The sequence below is a fragment of the Anabrus simplex genome, chromosome 3 (assembly GCF_040414725.1).
Source record: "Anabrus simplex isolate iqAnaSimp1 chromosome 3, ASM4041472v1, whole genome shotgun sequence".
Lineage (NCBI taxonomy): Eukaryota > Metazoa > Arthropoda > Insecta > Orthoptera > Tettigoniidae > Anabrus > Anabrus simplex.
Window position 1 is genome coordinate 70,046,265 of NC_090267.1, and position 20,406 is coordinate 70,066,670.

The 20,406-nt window shown below is 39.9% G+C and overlaps 1 protein-coding gene and 1 long non-coding RNA gene across 2 annotated transcripts in view; one reads left to right on the plus strand and one right to left on the minus strand.

The window, feature by feature from the left end:
• Nucleotides 1–5,567, minus strand: part of LOC136867018 (uncharacterized) — a 37,565-nt gene extending 31,998 nt beyond the window's left edge. Inside the window, exon 1 of the long non-coding RNA XR_011017904.1 lies at nucleotides 5,482–5,567. This is a non-coding gene — a long non-coding RNA (uncharacterized lncRNA). The remainder of the gene's footprint in view (nucleotides 1–5,481) is intronic.
• Nucleotides 1–20,406, plus strand: part of LOC136867015 (uncharacterized) — a 36,054-nt gene that overhangs the window by 4,057 nt on the left and 11,591 nt on the right. The window contains exon 2 of the mRNA XM_067144112.2: nucleotides 17,387–17,533. Coding sequence (XP_067000213.2) covers nucleotides 17,387–17,533 — 147 coding nt within the window. The remainder of the gene's footprint in view (nucleotides 1–17,386; nucleotides 17,534–20,406) is intronic.

Sequence of the window (20,406 nt, forward strand, 5' to 3'; positions counted from 1 at the left end):
CATTTATCATAGTTTCAAGAGGACTGATAATATACACAACAGTCATTTTTGGAAGGTAGGTTTGTCTCTGTCAAAATTAAATACACAGAAAACTGCACAATATGTGGTACACACTGGCAAAAATAAAATATCCAAACACCATGAAATAAGGAATATAGAATACGGAAATATTAGCAATATATTTGTCGAGGTAACATATTTAATTGATCAGAGGTTCAAGACTACAGATTAAAAGTCTGCACGAGAAAAGCAATCGCAGCATGTGCCATGCTGGTCCATTAATAACCGGTATAATCGCCTAACTGTTGATCGCAGGCATGCAAACGTGCATGCATTGTGTCATACAGGTGTCAGACGTCAGCTTGTGGGATGGAATTCCATGCCTGTTGCATTTGGTTGGTCAATACATGGACGATTAATGCCGGTTGTGGATGACGCTGGAGCTGTCGTCCAATCATGTCCCATACGTGCTTGATTGGGGATGGATGAGGGGATCGAGCAGGCCAAGGCAACATGATGACACTCTGTAGAGCATGAGGCATGCATTATCCTGTTGGAAAACACCCCTGAGAATGCTCTTCATGAATGGCAGCACAACAGGTCGAATCACCAGCCGGACGTACACATCTGTAGTCAGGGTGCATGGGATAACAACGAGAGTGCTCCTGCTGTTATAGGAAATTGCTCCCCAGATCAGAACTCCCAGTGTACTGTAGGTCCAGTGTGTCGACGCCGTAGACAGGTAGAATCCAGGCGCTCACCTGGCCTCCTCCTAACCAACACACAGCCATCATTGGCACCAAGGCAGAACCGGCTTTCATCAGCAAACAACGGACCTCCACTCCATCCTCCAACGAGCTCTCACTTGACACCACTCAAGTCGCAGACGGCGGTGGTTTGGGAAAGTGGAATGCACGCCACAGAGCGTCTGGCCAGGATCTGTCCTTCAAGTAACAGATTTCGAACAGTTTGTTGCGTTACTGTGGTGCCAACTGCCACTAGAATTTCTACTGCAGACGCAGTTCGCTGCACCATAAACATACGCCGAATACGGTGGTCCTCCCTCTCAGTGGTGCCACGGCGACGTCCAGAGCCCGGTCTTCTTGTGAGCGTACCTTCTCGTGACCACTGCTGCCAGCAAGCATGCACAGTGGAGACATTCCTGCCAGGTCGTTCTGCAATAGCGTAGGAGGAAAATCTACCTTCACATAGCCCTATTATACAGCCTCATTCAACCACAGTGAGCTGTTGACGCTGGCCTCTTCGACGTTGTAAAGGCATTGACCCACTCAAGTCACTCCGTCCAATCTCACAGGTAACTAACGCTCTCGCACAGTACAGCCCATATTTAAAGCAAACCTGATGTGCAATTCATGGGGCCGCTACTAGCGCCACGCTAATGCGATTTGCGGGAAATTTTAATCATCATCCTTCAGATGTATAAATATGCCTACCAATGTTAGTTAATCTAGCACAACCTGTTGTCATTTATCAGATAACTGCACAGCCTCATCCCATTTTTATGGTTATAGTTGTCATGCGTTAACTAAGAGGAATCTGCACCGACATTATTACTCCTGAACAAGACCTTGTACACTGCTTTGACTTAAACTTAGTCATCTAGAATGATGCTTGGTGCTATTCGACAGGAGCAGGCTATATGCCTGCACCGGGTTTCACCCTCTTCCTTCCTACTGTCATGTATCACACCACTCATTTCATCTCATTAACTCCTCTGACGGTTGACATCAGGAAGGTCATTCAGTCGTAAAAACTTGCTACGAAGATTCATCTCACTTCTTACCCAACCCAGTAGAGAAACGGAACAAGGGTTAGACACGCATGCTGATGCTAGTAACCTTGGCTATCTAACAGGGTGTCCACCCATATGGAAAACCTGGAAAACAGGGAAATGTCAGGGAATTTGATAATTAACGGGAAAACCTGGAAATGTCAGGGAATTCAGGAAAAAATCTGGAAATTCATTCTTCTGCCAGATAAAATTGACATACCGTATTTATGATATAGATGTTGATTCCCATAGGGAATCTGAGATATTTGTTCCGAATGAGTAAATTTATAATACCAATATAGGCTAAATGGTCCGTTATTGGACATTATAAATTTTCCAGCTAACTCATTCCTGGTTGCCAGCGTTTCGCCCCCGTGTGCTAGGCTGGGCTCATCAGTTGGTACCTAGCACACCTACCAAGACGCTGGCCAGTGCATACCGCGGAGGCCACTGCGTAGGCTAATTGCAGCCACTGGCAGTGCCAGTGCACCATGAGAAACTTTGTCTCATTATTAAAAAATTGATGCCTGCTTGGCCATCAGATGAATAATAATGAGACAGTCTCTCATGGTGCATTGGCACTGCCGGTGGCTGCAATGAGCCTACGCAGTGGCCTCCGCGGTATGCACTGGCCAGCGTCTTGGTAGGTGTGCTAGGTACCAACTGATGAGCCCAGCCTAGCACACGGGGGCGAAACGCTGGCAACCAGGAATGAGTTAGCTGGAAAATTTATAATGTCTAATAACGGACCATTTATATTGGTATTATACCGTATTTATCCGTGTAATACAAACATATTTTTCAGTTTTTATAACATTAATCTAGGGCATGTCTTATGCCAGGAATAAATTTTAAATGAAAAGTTAAAGTGTGATCTCGAGTGTGAAGTAATCAATAATATCAATAGCTATATGATTGATCGATTGAATTTTCAATGTTTTGATCTGCTTACTATTGAATATTCTGTGTTGTTGGGGAATGGTGAGCTCGATGAATTAGACCTATATTGCGTTCTCAGTTTTTTTCCAGTAATGTTTCCAGACTCTGAAACAGCTTTGAAAGTTCAGCTGCACAGAACAAAAGTTGCATATACAATCACTCATGGTTTAGCTCTCTATTTCCATAAACAAGTTCTTGAGGTGAGTAGTAAGTGCACACATTTCACCGTTGGGTTTGACGACTCTCTGAATAAAGTTTCTCAGATAGGCCTGATACTAATGAAGTATGCACTTCTTATTTTGATTCCATGTTTCTTGATCACTCTACCTCCTCAGATTTGTTAAATGGTTTTTTGCAAGCACAGCAAGGACTCTATCTAAAAAAATTACAAATTTCAGTGGATGGTCCAAATGTTAATAAAAATTTCCTTCAGGATCTTGGTAATTTATTAGATGATCTAGATGTTCCTATTTTGTTGAACATTTGATCTTGTGGCTTGCAAAGTGTCCACAGTTCATATAAAATGGCAGTAAAAGAAACCCAGTGGAATATTGCAGAATTTCTTCGTGCTCTTCACTTCTTGTTTTGCTACGCTCCTGCAAGTCGTGCTGATTATATACATTATTCAGGTTCAAACGTATTTCCTTCGAAATATTGTGCTATAAGATGGCTTGAAAATTTTTAACATGCTATAGATATCCTACCTAATGTCAAAAAATATGTGGAAGGAACAAACAGAGACAAGAAAATCCCAAGCTGTAACAGCTTCAAAATAGTATCAACTTCACTTAAAGATAAGGTTCTTAAGGCCAAGTTGTCATTTTTATTATCACTTGTTGGAGATTTGCAACCATTCCTAAAAGTTTTAGACAGATCTCCCATTTGCATCACTCCTTTATGAATCTTTCATTGATGATAAATATCATGACAAGGTTTGTTAAGTCTGAGTCACTGCAGTCTTCAGAAGATCTCCTAAAACGTATTTTGACAGTAAAGAAAATCTGCCTGCATCTAAAATTGACATAGGTTATGCTGCTAAAGCAGCACTTCGTGGCAATCCTGGATTAAATGATAGAGATATTAGTGTTTTGTCTGGTGGAATTGAAAACGTCTCCATTAATAACATGCTCCATGCTGCAAGGAATGTTCATGCTTTGTACGTTCAAAATCTAAAGGAGAAACGTGAAATATTGGAAGTAGAAGATTCTTTGCAAAAAATAAGAGAAAGGCCGCTTGTTGCTGAAAGAATTAAAAGAAAAGAAGTGGAGGGTGATGGCAGAAGCTCGAGTCGTTGGTGGCTACAAAGAAGTTTCTTCGCTGAAGCAGTAATGGTAATACATGTAAAAAAAAAGAACTTAAAGTGAATTTAATCAGACTAAATTAAACTTCCAAGTTTTAATATGCACATTAATTGCTCATTTATTTCTTTGGATGTTAAGTTTTAAAAATGTATTTTAATATTACTGACACTTCCTTTATAATTATGTTTTTTGTCATGTGTCAGGGAAAAAACTGGTTTTATGTCTGGAAAACAGGGAAATGTCAGGGAATTTTAAAATCTGGATTAGGTGGACACCCTGTAAGGATATTTTCTGTAACAGTACAGTACTTTTCAAATTGTTAGATGTTGGTAAACTGCAAGAAAAGTAAAATACAGTTATAAAATTATTTAACCTAACTTCACAATGTGTTGTATGTGGGGCTGACAACACAAACTGTAATTCATACAGTAGGCAAAGGATTGCCAGCCCATATTTTACACCTTTCAAACTGTTTGTGAGCTATTTCTTTGTGGGTATGGACATCATTGTCATTAAAATATGTTCATAGGCCTCCATTTACTACCAGTGTTGGGATAGGGCTAGAAGAGGGAAGGGAGTGGCATGTCCTTGGTATATACAGCATCAGGATTTCCCTGGCCTGAAAAGGGATAGGCCTACCAAGGAAAACAGATAGTGGGGTTTGAACTCAATATCTCCCGATTCCAAACTCACAGCTACGTGACCCAAACATTATTAAATAATGTTAATATGTTCAAAATAAGCTGGATTGTTTAAGGGGACAAATCGACGACTACTAACCAATTTTGACTGACGAAATTATGGTCACCCTAATTATAGAAGAATTCCAATTTGTGCAGGATAAACATACCGTACACTTAGAATATTTACATACTCGTTCGTTAAAAATAATATTGAATCTAAAGCTAAGTGTTAGTGCAATTCGCTCGAATATACCGAGCATAACCTCACTTATTTTCCAGCAAGAAATAACTTATCGCAATTGTATTTAAAATTTATCAATTGATATTTGCATTTCAAATCATTACTAGCAAATAGGCGAAGTGCAGATTTTCAAGCAACTACTTTTCAGTTAAGAGGTAATAAACTGTAGTGACGAGATTCAAAATTCGATTACTATAAATGTTCCGGACATTGCCTCGGAATGTCATAACATTGGGCGATTGTCCAACGTATTAAGAGTATTTTAATTCGGGTTGTTTCGAACAAATGATTGTAGTAAACTGGTATGTACCGCCTCAGGATGGAAATCTGTTCAGAACCTAATTCGAGAGTAATAATAATATATCATGTGGTTGTGTTGACATGTAAAATAGCACGTGTGTTATGAACAATATTTAATTTTTGCTTCAAACAGAAGCGGGATTTGATGGGTACCCGCGATTTAGAGCTTCGTAATTAAAACAGTTGAGACTAGAATAGGGTAAACATAGACTGACTCGTACGTACCAAGCTACACCAAGTATAAATGCAACACTGCAAAACTCTGCCGACAGGTCTGAAACAAACGCACGCCGCATACGCACGGTGCAGAGTGCACCAAAGAGAATGTGGAGTGAACCATCCTCATTCAAGAGAATACGCTTATTCAGTATTGCCAGTTGCTGGAACCAAATATCCCTACGGACCAAACAAAATATCCCTACGAAAGTGGTCGTAAATTTATTACAGTGCGTGTATAATTATTATAACTTCCTCTTCTATCAAAAATCCTACACCCTCATTCTATCAGTCAATTAAGCAATCAATCACTCAGTCATATAATTGATCTGCACAGGTGGCAGATTCCCTGTCAGTTGTTTACCTAGTGTTTTCTTAAATGATTTCAAGGAACTTGGAAATTTATCCAATTTCTCCCTTGGTAAATTTTTCCTATTCTTAATATTCCTCTTCCTATAAACAAATATTTACCCCAGTTTGTCCTCTTGAATTACAACTTTATCTTTATATTATATTCTTTCCTACCTTTAAAAACTCCACTCAAGCTTATTAATTTACTAATGCCATTCCATGCCTTCTCTCCACTGACAGCTTGGAACATACCTCTTCGTCAAGCAGCTCGTCTCCTTACTCCCAAGTCTTTTGTAACACTACTGGTACAGTACTTGTTTGCAGTGGCGGCTCGTGAAAAAATCATCCTACGTGCTACAAAAAACGCTAAATACGCTGTTTTCAATCTTCAGTGCAAAGAGGATCTTGGAAATATAGATCCCCACTAAGAACACTAGTTTAATTTCACTTGATATACACTGTAGTGGATAAATAATTGGATAAATCTCCATCTGAACTTTAACACTAACACAGTGATAGAAAAACACGCACCAAACCAACAATATAACCGCGAGATCAAACACCGCAGAAAGCAACTGAAAGTGCTGCCAACCAACTGAATCATTGAGACCTCCTCTATTACAAGCATAATTTACCTTCTAATGCGGGATAACATTTACGGTCAGTCCAAGATTCTTTGACTCACGTACGCATTCCTTATTTTTGACACAAAAGGAAGATGGATATTGGTTGGTTACCTTAATAACAACGTTATGTTTGCGATAGATTGCTCCCAGTTACGCTGTTCATTTCAGCTCAGACGATGCTGCTCTCTAGTGGCAGATCGCTTGTCACGTTCAACATCAGGGTAGCAGGAGGCATCGAGCAATTCTACCCCCTTGTGGGAGGACAAGTAACTATAGACGGGATCAGTGAAAGTTGATCCCGGTTGATGGTATACTCCACCGGCTACGGGGAGTGTTGCAAACTTGGCTGCGCCTGCGTATTGCTTCCTCCAGGTTACAGGCCAGAGCTCATTTCACATGAGCACGAGAGGAGTTCCCCGGGAGAATAGAGCTAGGTGTTCGACAGATCTCGTCCTGATTTTCACAAAACACGAATTCATACCGTACTCAAAACAAAGAAAAGGCACCAGGATAATTGTACTGATAAATAATTAATTCCTTACAGTTCCAAGCTACGTGCTGGAGCCCGGTAGCACGTATTGACCGGCCGCCACTGCTTGTTTGCTAGAAATCACCCAGAACAATCCATGCTGCTTTTCTTTGGATCTTTACCATTTCATGCATCAAGTAATCCTGATATGGTTCTCATACACTGGAACCATACTCTAATTGGGGTCTGACCAGAGACTTATATGTTCTGTCCTTTACATCCTTACTACAACTTCTATATACCCTCATAACTATATGAAAAGATCTGTAACCTGTGTTAATCTCATTCATGTGATTACCCCAATAAAGATCTTTCCTTATATTAATACCTAAGTACTTACAGTGATACCCATTAAGTTTGTTTATCCAACCCGTGTCCCGTTTCTCTACGGGGTTGGGTATGGGGTGAGACAAAGCTGTTGTGGTGGGTTTTTATGACCGAATGCTCTTCCTGACGTCAACCGCGCCAGAGGAGTTAATGAGATGAAATGAATGACGTGACATATGCTAATAGGAAGGGAGAGGGTGAAACCCGGTGCCGGGACATAGCCTACTCCTGTCGAATAGCACTAAGAGGTCTGGTCAAGGCTTAACGTCTCAATCTGACGGACTATCAGCAGCATCATATGCCCTCACTCCATGTGAGGTTTAGAATTTAATCCAGGCTTTTGGCACTGAATCTAGTGATTAGAAATTGTATTATACCACCACCTCCCCTACCTTGCCGGCCAGCATTCGCATGGTGAATTTTTTTCAACCAATAGGACTCAAACCGGCTAACTGCTGTGTCAAACTGTTTAGACTTCAATGCCTTTACAATCATGGCCACCAGGCGGGCCTCACAGTGATCCCCATTATTATCATCCCATCAACACAGTATTTAAAACTAAGAGGATTTCTCCTCTTGGTAAAAGAGGGAAAACAAGAAAAAATTATTGCTTATCCAGGAAGATTGGATAAATAAGTTATACATGGCATCCTAAAAGAATGCAGCGAACAGGAGCCATCTGGTGTGGAATGTAAACAGGCTGTACAGTTGAGGTGCAAAACAGGGCTTGGTTGTTGTGTCTGCTATGATTGGTGCAAACACAGCAAGACCAAGACACAGTGCAGCACATTAGTGTTGGCTACTGAATGCATGATTAGAAGCAGTGTATCGATTCATTCAAGTGTCCGAGTGAATCGATTCACAAGAACGGCGAGCTCACGGCACACGATTCAGCTTATTCCCAGTGGACAGTGCTGAGTGGCGCACTCACTGGACGTTGACGGGGAGCCGAGCTTCCGCTGCAGCGAGACAGTGAATCATGGCACATTGAAAGAATCGTGAACGAGCGCGGCTCAGTGAGACACATGATACACACGGCTCCTTATCGGCTCACTGGACACGCAGAGAGCCGAGCTTCCGCTGCAGCGAGACAGTGAATCATGGCACATCGAAAGAATCGTGAACGAGCGCGGCTCAGTAAGACACATGATACACACAGCTCCTTATCGGCTCAATGGACACGCGGAGAGCCGAGCTTCCGCTGCAGCGAGACATACAGTGAGCCATGGCACACGGAAAGAATCGTGAACGAGCTGGCTCAGTGAGACACAAGATACGCACGGCTCCTTATCGGCTCACTGCAGCGAGGCATACAGTGAGCCATGCTACACTGAAAGAATCGTATGCTATAATGGACTCTCGAGCTCAGCTCATTTGAAAATAATACCCATTTGCATTCACTGTCCTCTTCTTACAGGGAAGTTTAAATAATAGATGGATTTATTTGCACTGTTAAAAAGGTAGTCACAACATAATTCTGAAGTAGCAAGTAAGTAGGTAGGCTATTAGGTTATACTATTTATTAGTTTAATGAATCTTAGTATTAAAACTTAGTTGACATTTGACAATTAAACTCCACTCTAGCCTGCCATATGACTATGAGTCATGCTCATGACCACTCAAAAGTACCTGTTTTATATTGGGAAGAACGACTCAGTATTTTCTCAGTTCATATGTCACATCGTTGCACAAGACTTCAATCATATGTGGACAGACGCAATAACAGTATGTTGAATCAGAAAACCAGCAGGCTACTGCACATCTCGGGTAGCCTATACAAAATATGACGATTTAAAAAAATCCTCAGCTGATAGAAAAATACATATTTTCAAAAATGACTGAGCGAGTTGTTGTGTGGTTAATATCGCGTGGCTATGCGCTTGCATTCGGGGGATGGTGGGTTCGAATCCCAGCGTTGGCAGCCGTTAAGATGGTTTTCCATAGTTTCCCCATTTTCACACCAGGAAATGCTGGGACTGTACCTTAATTCAGGCCATGGCTGCTACCTTCCTAATCCTAACCTTTCCAACCCTGCGTCACCGGAAACCTTCGATGTATTAGAGTAACTAGCATTTTTTCTAAGAAAGGAGTTCATAGTATAAAGACCAGATGGCAGCTGCGAGCACTGAATGCTGTTGCTGCTGTCTTACCAGCACATACTACACTATAGGATGCAGTAGGAGCGATGACCAATGAGCCGTGAATCGGATCACTGTATCGATTCAGTAACGTGAATGGAATCAAATGAATCGATTCAGTAAAACGAATCGAATGTCCCATCACTACAGCACATATCATCCGTACATCTGCAAGGAGTGCACAGTTTCAACTTGTGTCACATGTGTGGTGAGGGAGGTGTTGTGGCAAACGAGTAGGTCTATGCAGAACTGAAGAGCCTATAATGTATGACATATTTCTTGTGTTATTATTGTTGCAAATATTGCTATAATTATCATTGTTATTGGAAGTGGTCAGTAAGTTAACAGTATAATGAGTATCCACTGACTGAAATAAATTTTAGTTAGTTTTACTAAGTGTGAATTTTCTTAAATGAGTAAAAACCAGAAAAATTCCATGTAAACAACAGAAATGAATCTGAGAACAAAAAATATAACAAATAATAGGGAACTAGTAAAAAAATAGTGCAATGCAATACAATATTGCATTTGAAATAACCCGGTCTAAGAAAACCTGCACGACCTTTCACGTCTAAGGAGTGAATGCGACCTCTCGTGGGTTAATATCACACGAGTCGTTGGCTGCGACTCATATCCAGCAGTTTACATTTTCATACTCACAGAACTTTATGAATATGTTTCATATGACTTAGTGGCCCAATCTTGGCATGAAACATACGTCCACACAGATCATATGAAATATTTGGGGGAGGGCGGGGCTGAGCTTATCCTCTTCACGTCATCGTCGTTCCTCTTCAAACACCGAAACTGATGTAGAAACAGTGTGATGCTAAATGTTTGATTTTCAGCAAGTGTGTCCGATGATTGAGTGTCAATTTCAGCTCTTTTCATAGTATGCTTTAGCTGATCCTTGGAATGCCTCAAAGGGGCTCCATGAGGTCTTGGTGCCAGAACAGAGTTCACCATAGAGAAGTTGACAAGGAAGCCTGATTTCACTCATGCGATAGACGTGCCCTATCCATCTGAGACAGTGGCCAATGATTGTAGCCTCAGTGCTTATAGCATGTGCTTTCCCAAGAACTGCAAGGTTGGTGACACGGTCCTCCCATTTGATTTTCAAGAGGGATCTAAGTTTTTGCAGATGGAAGCGCTCTAGCAGTTTGATATCCTGACACTAGAGGGTTCACATTTCACAATTGTAAAGCAGTGTTGATATGAACAAGCACGGTAAACCATGATTTTGGTATGCATTGTAAGGTCCTTATTTATGAAGACACAATGGGATAAACACCCAAATGCTGAGTTGGTAGCACCAATTCTCCTTGTACCATGAGGGTACACCTGCCCATTCATTCAAATGAAGCGCCTTGAAAAACGCCATCTTCAATATAAACTTGCAGCTACTTGGGCAAGAAGTTTGGACTTTTCCTCACAGATGTCTCTACCAAAAGAATGTATGTTATGTCCTCTTAGTGTGAATGGGAACTATTAAAATTCTAAAGTAATTTGTTTTTTAAATTTTTCTAAACTGAGTTGATTTGCCTTTGTTTTCTGGTGTATCACAGTCGTCAACCCTTCGATCTCTTTCCGCCAACTTCAGAATTAACCAATAAGAAATTTTGTATGTGTATTTTTCCACCAATCAGCATTTTCTTCTATATATTTTATTATCCAATAAAAATGTGTGAGGGCGAGGGGGGTGTCGGGTCTTAGTCCAGATCTCTCTCGAACCTTCCTCTCGGGTATAAAAGCTGGCAATTTTTCGAGCTACCTTGTCTTCTTGATCATCCAGTTTACTGAGTGTGTGCTAATAGTGGAGACGGGGGTGTCTTGCCCTTCATCGAGCAGTCCAGTGCAGTAAGGTAATGGCAGCCATGTACTAACTACGTGATAGCCTCTGAAAGCTAGCTTGAGGGGAAGGTTTTCTATCTTCAATAATGTAACCTTAAATTTGCAATTTCTAAAATGTAACTTTCTACTGTAAAATTAAAACAAGCCTAAAAGCACTTAGCTTAAATTCAGGAATAGAGAGTGTGACACCCCCTCAAGTTCGCTATCAACTTGAATTTGAGGTGACTATGTTTTGTAATCGTTTTCTGTCTGTAGCTTTGTAACTTAAATCTTCTCCATCTAGTCACCTCCGTAGTATAGGATTAGCCTCTGTAACGTTGGGCAGTGAGCCCAACTAGGGTTTTAAACTTACAAGTGTCAGTTCAAGGAGTGCAAGTGTCTGCCTCCGCATCATTTTGATTTTTGGGCCAGTAACTTTAACCTGTGTTTTTTTCTTCCCACAAAGGCCTGGTAGAATGAGTATTCGATACTCCTGTAAAAGTTATTTCTGTTAAGTGGTTAAACTGTTGAGGGTTTAAGACAGTGAATTATTTTTGAATTGTAAAATGTAGGCTGTGCCTCGAGAGGCCTGGAAAGTTTAAATTTTAGTGAACAAATATGCTCTGGTTGTTGAAGGTTGCTGTGATAAGGCAGTAAAGGTATAAGTTTTGGAGTGTAATCTCGTAGATATTCATAGAGCATAGACGCTCTTTGTGTTTTTGTAGAGGTGTTAGTATACTTTGTAAATGAACTTGGGAGACCTGTCTCCTTAACAATTGAGTGGATGGAGCAATATTGCTCAAGTAACTTTTGTAAGATTGGGAGCGTTAAGCTAGTACTGTTAATTTGCTATCTGTTGATTTTTCTGATTTTGTACCTGAAATCTTGTTCCATCGCTGTGCGACTTGTTTTGTTAATGTTTTGCCTTTTAAAAAAAGAAGAGAGGAGAAAAGAAATATAACTTTAATTTTAAAGCTCTGCGGAGGTTGCCTTCGGGCAGAATGCACCCTTACCTTACCTTACCTTACCTTACCTTACCTTAAAGCTTTTAATTAATCTTTTGATTGTAGTAGATAGACCCATTCATGCCCGCACCTTCTTTCACCTCTGTCCACCACGGAATCTCCGTAACACTCCTATCAACATCTTGTGAGCAGTTAGCATTTGTTGAGAGGATACTTTCTAGATATAAAAAGTGGTCGACTTGCTCCAGTGGAGTATCCGCAATCGAGATATTGAAAGCTGGGGGGGGGTCAACACAGGTGCAGGGTGTGCAAGTATTTTGCTGTTCTGAACATTAATGGAGAGACCAAAACGATCCCAAGCACTCTTGAAACAACTGACTGACTTTTGCAGCTCTTCAGGTATGAGGGGAGGTGCAGCAGCATCATCTGCATATTGCAATTCCATAACTGAGAAAATCATAGTAAGCTTTTGAGAGCTAAGTACAGCTAGATTGAACAGTCCCCCATCAAAGCGATATCTGACCTTTACACCTTGGTTGTCTGTAGATGTTCCATATAGCATGGCAGGTAGGTAAAGAGCGAAGAGTGTTGGAGCAAGCACATATCCTTGTTTCAATCTATGAGTGATTGGGAAATGGATCAGAGATAATATTTTGATGAATGATTCACCCAGACGGTGTTATCATGAAGAGTCTTGACTAGATCAACAAAATGTTGTGGACAGCCAAAGTGTTTCAGTACTGTCCTCATAGCTGGTCTCGGGACTGAGTCGAAAGCCTTTTCCAGATCATAGAACACTAAGTATAAAGGAGTCTGTTGCTCTCTGCATTTTCCCTGGTTTTGCACAGAAGATCATATCTGTTGTGCCTCTGGACGTTCGAAAACCACACTGCGACTCGGGTAGGATCCTCTCGGAAATAATCTGCAGGCAATAGCAATGATATACTGCAATAGTTGCCACAAACACTACGATCGCCTTTTTTGAAAAGAGTATTGCTAGTGGCTTTTTAAGGTCACCAGGTACTTTGCAGATTTTCCATATTAAGAGGATAAGCGTATGAAGTCTGGTTTTTAGAGGTAGGCCTCCACTTTGAATCAGTTCTAGAGGAATGTTATCTGGGCCAGGAGCCTTGCCAGGCTTCAGTTTACTGAGAGCAGCATTGAATTCCTTGAATGTTGGTGGAAGAGCCATCCATGGTTGTTGGTGTGTACCCTTCCTTAAATATACCATGTTTATACGAATAATCCCCGCATATCTTTAAAAAAAATTGAGGCACGAAATTGGGGTGCTGGTTTTATTTGCGTCAAGGTTGGCAACACACTCCTGGTTCACATAGTATTAGATGTTGGGTGTACAGTTATGTTTTGTGTAACCACAGTTGGAAGAACCCCCCCCATTATGTCATATTTAAACAGAAAACAATTCACACTTTTAATTCAAAACTGCCTTTACATTTTTAAATAGTATTTTACAGAATAATTTAAATTCAAAGAAACTGTGTGTGAGAAGTGTTTTGACATGGAGTGTGACGAATGAATTTAGGAGAGAATTCTAGTGATGCACGAGAATCGAGCCTATTGTAAGTTCAGATTATTGAAATATCTGTCATGTAAGAAAGCCTGCTTGCTAATTTTCATGGCAAATATATTTTATAACAGTCATAATGCATTTTGATCATCTCAAATATGTTCAAGAAAAGTAGCTATATCCGTCATGTTCATATTTGCGTAAATACCACATGGAACTCAAGGTGTGATATGAAATGTTTGTTTATGCCTATGTTACTCTTTCCATGGATGGAATTTTTCTTCATTATTTTCAAAACGGTCCTTCCTAAAATTAGGGTGCGGAGATTATTCGGTGGCGGGGATTATTCGCGTAAATATGGTAACTACCCAGTCTTAGACTCTACTTTGTGTTATGATTCAGTAAATAAATAAATAAATAAATAAAATAAATCATTTCTAGGCCATTCTTTTCCACAGTATTCTTTGAGGATTCAACCCCCCCCATAAGTTATGCAACTTTTTAAAAATAAACATTTGTTCTCACTCCAATGCAAGCAGATCTCAGTAACCCAGCTCTCTCAAGACTGTAGGGATGCTGGTTTACTGAAAAAGCTGGATTACTGGAATTTATAGGTTATAACTTCAAGTTTTATAGGAAGAAAAGACCTGTACGTATTCAGGGAAATTAAATCATTTTTTCAACATGTCCAGCCGTCTGTCTCTATCATGAAAGTTATATTTGCCTGTAATTTGTTTCTAGAAGAACTTATCTTTTACTTTTAAATTATCTCTGTTAATGGGTGCATTCAGGCTGCTATCTAAAGAAACAGTGCATAGTGTGCTTCGTCAACTTATGGGTTATCCCCTTTCTTCATAGTCTGTCTCTGTCCAACTCATTGGCTGAACGGTCAGCATACTGGCCTTCAGTTCAGAGGGTCTCGGGTTCGATTCCCGGCCAGGCCGGGGATTTTAACCTTCATTGGTTAATTCCAGTGGCTCGGGGGCTGGGTGTTTGTGCTGTCCCCAACATTCCTGCAACTCACACACCACACATAACACTATCCTCCACCACAATAACACGCAGTTACCTACACATGGCAGATGCCACCCATCCTCATCGGAGGGTCTGCCTTACAAGGGCTGCACCTGGCTAGAAATAGCCACACGAAAAAAAAAAAAGAAAAAAAAAAGAAAAAAAAGTCTGTCTCTCACTTGTTCCACATGCAGCAGTCTTGATGTTCATAAACTTTTAATGTCGTACATTATTGTGCGCCTGACACATTTGCTAAATCATTTTGTTTCTCACATCAGTCCAGTATGGTGTACACAGTCCAAGTCATTTGAGGATATAGAATGTAGGCTGCAGACCTTCCTCAGTGATCTGTCCAAGTACTACAAGGACAACTTTCTAAAACCAAATCCTTGCAAAACACAGGTACACTATGTCATCTTTGCAACTGTGCTGCAAAATGTGAACTGAATATCTGTTGGGAAGGGATACAACTTGAGTTCTCAGCCATCAAGTACCTTGGAGTTCAACTCACATTTAAAGGACACTGCTTTTCCGTCAGCATTGAATTTCGTTCTGAATCCGTATTGACAAATTGATAACAGTCAAAGGTAGGGAAGGTCCACATATTCAATACAGTTAGTTTGATGTTTCTATATTTTATTAGTAATGGTACTAGTTTCAACCTCTTTACTTAGGCCATCTTCAGCCATATATACCAAAATGAAAACGATATCAAGGCAAAAGCAGTCACCAATTATAAACCTAAAATTGGCATTTCTTAAGTTTATTGTCAAAAAAACACGTTCAAAAGCACATTAATGTTTCCATAAGCGGATCTTTCCTAGCTTTGATTGTGACACTGCCATTCTGTTGGTATGAAGGTTGGAGCAAGAAACACCTTACTTAGAATGTTAACAGGGTCTACTTGAGAGCACATCCAGCAACTATGCCAACTATGGCTTTGGCACTCTCTTTCTCTGCAGCTGAATATGCTTGTCCTGTATGGCTCAAATCTCTTCACGTCAAGAAAGTGCATGCTGCCTTCATTGAAACATGTCATGTGATCTCTGGGTGCCTCAGACTAACTACTGTTGGAAAGGTATACCAGACCTGTGGTATAGCACCATCCCCTGATCGATGGCAAGTAGCAGCTGAAACTGAAACAAGAAGGGGCAAATTGCCATCCTCTGCATGGACACCCAGCAATAAAACACCGTCTCAGATCACAGAAGAGATTCTTGAACAGTATCAAGTCTACAGCAGCTAAACAAAGCACTCTCAGGAACTAGTACAGGCAGGAACAGTCAACACTACTGGACTGGGATAAGCAAATAAAGGGGATTCCATCTCGTGCCTCACAACCATGGCCAGTTTGGAGAAAGCTTTAAAAGAGAACTTGTATGGCAAGAATTAGGGCCATCCTAAGAAAATGGAACTCTACACGCCTGTGACCACAGTGCTAGTCAAGATCTGGAGTATCCATACCTTTGCCCAAATCGCCCTATGAAAACTCGGTGGGAAGATTTTGACATACAGTAGTTGGTGACAAGGCTATAGTAGCTCCTTGATACAGGACCGACTTCAACATTTGAGGAGAATGATAACGCTGATAACAACAATAATAATAATTATCATAGTATGTCCTCAACTACCATCTGCAAGTATTTTCATTTGATACCATCTGGCTGCTTGCTCGTCAGTTTCAGTGTTCCGTTTTATTCTAGGGCTACTAGATGGCAGACTAAACTGAATATCTCTTGGCAGAGTTTTTAATTAATTAAATGTGCCACCAGAGATCTTTAACATGTTGACATCGTATGACATGTAATGTCGAATAGACTTTTTTCTTCTCCCCTTCAAAAATCAACTACCTCTGCTGGGTATGAACCTGCTATCTTGGAATCCAGAGGCTGCCACTCTACCACTGATCCACTGAGGGAGCTTATCATATATGATCATTATCAGGGTTGGTTTTAAAGGCCTCACTGCAATGAGTCACAATAAAGAATTCAGATGTTTCAATATAGTACACGAGGCAGAAGAAAAAGGCTGGGTTTCTGGATGCGCTGGTCTTCTGAATGGCTGGCTTGTGGAGATTGTACTGTAATAATGAGAAGCTTCTGAGAAATAAAACAAATCTGAACTAAGATCGCAACTGTCTTTTTCCAGTAAGGTCTCCTAGTATAACCCGAGGAGGGAGCAGTAGGTGGTTTGACATAATTGATGTCAACCTCAGAAATGATAGCGCTGTGATCTTGAATACAACTATCTGATTTGAATTGAGCTCTAGGCAGCCTGAGGAGGTATAGCAAGAAAAGAGAGCCATCTATGAGCTAGCAATATCAGTATTAGTGCTAAAGGGGTCACTTCAAATCATATGAAATCATTAGTACAATTCATTTTAACAAACACTGATCAATCTGTTCTGTGTTTTTATTTAACTCTGACCTTAATTAAGGCCACGGCCGCTTCCTTCCCAGTCCTAGCCCTTTCCTGTCCCGTCGTTGCCGTAAGACCTATCTGTGTCGGTGCAACGTAAAGCCAATAGCAATAAATTAATACTAGTAAATTAATAAATATTTAACAAAATTATTGAATTTGTGGTAATGATGTTTTCACTTGTGCAGGTTGATGTGGAGGATGGGATGCCCTCTCTGATCTGTCACCGCTGTCTTTATCAAATGGAGCGCTCGTATGAATTCAAGATCCAGTGTGAGAATTCCGATGCTAAGTTGCGTCAGTACATCAACCGAATAAAGAGTGAGAATGTTCAGGTATGAGCTACATGTAAAGTTTAGCACTGTTTATAATTTGATTTATTGCAGCACTTGCCATATATTCATAAAGATAGCAGTATTTTTTGTAAGTAGAGAGGAGTGTGATTTATAAGAAGAGGGAATGTAGAACAATATGGAAGTAAAATAAAACAAAACAAAAGTTTAGCAATAAAATTTCGGTAGAACAAAAAATGTTAAAGGAAGACCCACAGATTAAACATAAGAAAGGGCAGAGACCAAAGAGATCAGAAGCAGCTAACCAACTACAAAGCCAGAAAATTAGGGAGATATGGGCTAGGAAGAAGGCTCCTAAGAACATGAAACCAATCCCTTGTTAGCTGAAAACCATTTTGGTTAACCATAGTCCATAGTTGGCTCATTTGAAGAAAAATCAAAAGAATAATAATAATAATAATAATAATAATAATAATAATAATAATAATAATAATAATAAATAATAAATAATAATAATAATAATTAAAAAATGATGTTACTGTTTGGGTTGGCTGTGCGGTTAGGGGCATGCAGCTGTGAACTTGCTTTCGGGAGATAATGGGTTCGAACCCCACTGTCAGCTAAAAGTTTGTCTGTCCTGGATATTATTATTTCAAGTTCTAGTCAAATTAAATTTTAAATAGCACTCAGTTTAACCCCCTAAGCGCCAACGTCCTTTTGAAAGCACGTTTGTTTTTCACCTGAAAAATGCCAACGTTCTTTCAAAATGATGTTCAGTATTTTTTATTATTAAAAGTGACAGTCACTTACTTTCAGAATTTCCCATATAGACTTACTATTTTTGCAGTAAACATCCTCTTATTTTCAAGGTCATTGTTTCAGTATATCAGTCCAATCAGCAGGCATATTTATTTATTGGCGTGCTTTACTTGGTGCGGCAACAACACTAGCAATCTCGCTGTGCATGTTGTCCGCTCTGTGTCTAGTTGCTCTCGATCTTTTACTTGTTCATTTATTGCTGTGAAAATGAGCCAATCTCCTGTGAGTGAGAACACTATTTGTAATATGATTGAAGAAGACTATTTCAGTGACAGCAAGTTTTGTGATATCGTTTCTACAGAAAGTAGTACTAGTGATAGCGATATTGACAATACAGATTCTGGTCCAGATTTTGATCTCAGCATACCAAGTACTTCTGGTCTGTCATTGAATTCTTCAAATACAATAAACAGATCATTTTTGTTTTCATCAGAAGATGATGTGTCCGCACCGCAGACCAGGGCTACATGTCGCCGCGGGTGCCCACCTCGTAATGGCAATGCTCACGAGGTAATCAGTGATATTGCCATTGATGCTTTCACAGCCCATGCTTATAGACATGATATAGGCTTTTGTGCTTATACCGTGTCAAGAAAATAAGGTGAAATTCTTTACGTTTCGCAGAGAACTTTGCTCTGCATCATCAGAAGAAAATCTTGACTGTCCACGACAAAGGCTTCTAAAAGAATGAGGTTTGAATTTAGACGTTACCCAATAGGAGTGGATATGGTACCTGGCTGACATACTTGAGAAACTGAATAATCTTAACGTGTCACTTCAAGGATGAAATAGTAATATTGTCTTTCTAAGCGAGAAACTGCTTGCGTTTAAGAGAAAACTTGAACTTTGGTAAACCCGCTGTGAAATGTTTTCCTGTCTGAATGAATTCCTGGAGGAAAATGAGTTAGATTTTGGTCAAATTAGTGGAATTGCCATAGCACATCTCGAAAAACTTCATCAACAATTCGAGGATAAATTTCCAGAACCTTCAGCTGAGTATGACTGGATTAGCAGTCCGTTCGATACGAACATAACAGCCCACTTGTCAACGGCAGAACAGGAGGAGGTAGTAGAACTCTCAAGTGACAGAACACTTCAAAATGAATTTAAGTCGAAGTCTCTTGAAAATTTTTGGGTGCATATTCGGAATGAATATCCCAATTTATCAAGAAAAGCATTGGACATGTTATTAACCTTCGCTTCAACTTACATGTGTAAATCAACATTTTCTGCAGTGGCATCCATCAAGACAAAGCATCGGTTTCGACTGCTGCTGGAAGGAAATCTGCAGGTTTCTGTTTTAAATATCCAACCAAGACAGGATCTACTTTCATCACAAATTCAAGTTCACCGATCGCACTAACCCAGTAAGTGTCAGAAAATTTCCAAATTCTGAACCATGTACATTTTTATTATTCTGTTTTACTTTTTTTTTTTTCTTTTTTGGGTGAAGAGTTTAAACATAACATTTTTCAAATTCACAGCTATATGTTGAAAAGTGTATATATTACTTCTACCATCATTTATAAGTCATGAGCTTTCACATATGAAAAGCCTTCTAAATTAACTAAACGCAGCACAGGTGCCACAGATAAAGAGCTAATTAGTGAAATAAACAAAATTTGTTCAATTCCAATAACTGCACATGCAGCTGTTCATTTTTATAAGCAAGTAGTAATAGTCAACTTTCAACACCTTGAACTAATACAAATGCATGAAAGTTTTTTACAAAAAGTTGTTAAACTCTGATGTGCTCTAAGAATAGTAAATTGTGTGTTGTTATTATTGTTTTTATTATTGTTGTTGTTGTAACTGGTAGTTGCAGTAATTAGACAAAAGCAAATACTGTAGATCACGTGATCCATTTTTGTGCGAAGCTCTAAGAAAGGAAAGAAGAATTGGGGGGGGCTAGGTATTTCATGTTTCAGAAGGGGGGCCGCTACAGAAAAATGGCAGTGGCGACAAGGCCTTCTTTTAGAATATGATGATTATTATTCTGTTTCCTTTTCTTTTTTTTAAATTTCCGTAATTTGAGCTATCTTCTTCCAGGACGTGTACATGAGACTCTGCTGTTGGTCTTTCCGAACTCTGTTATA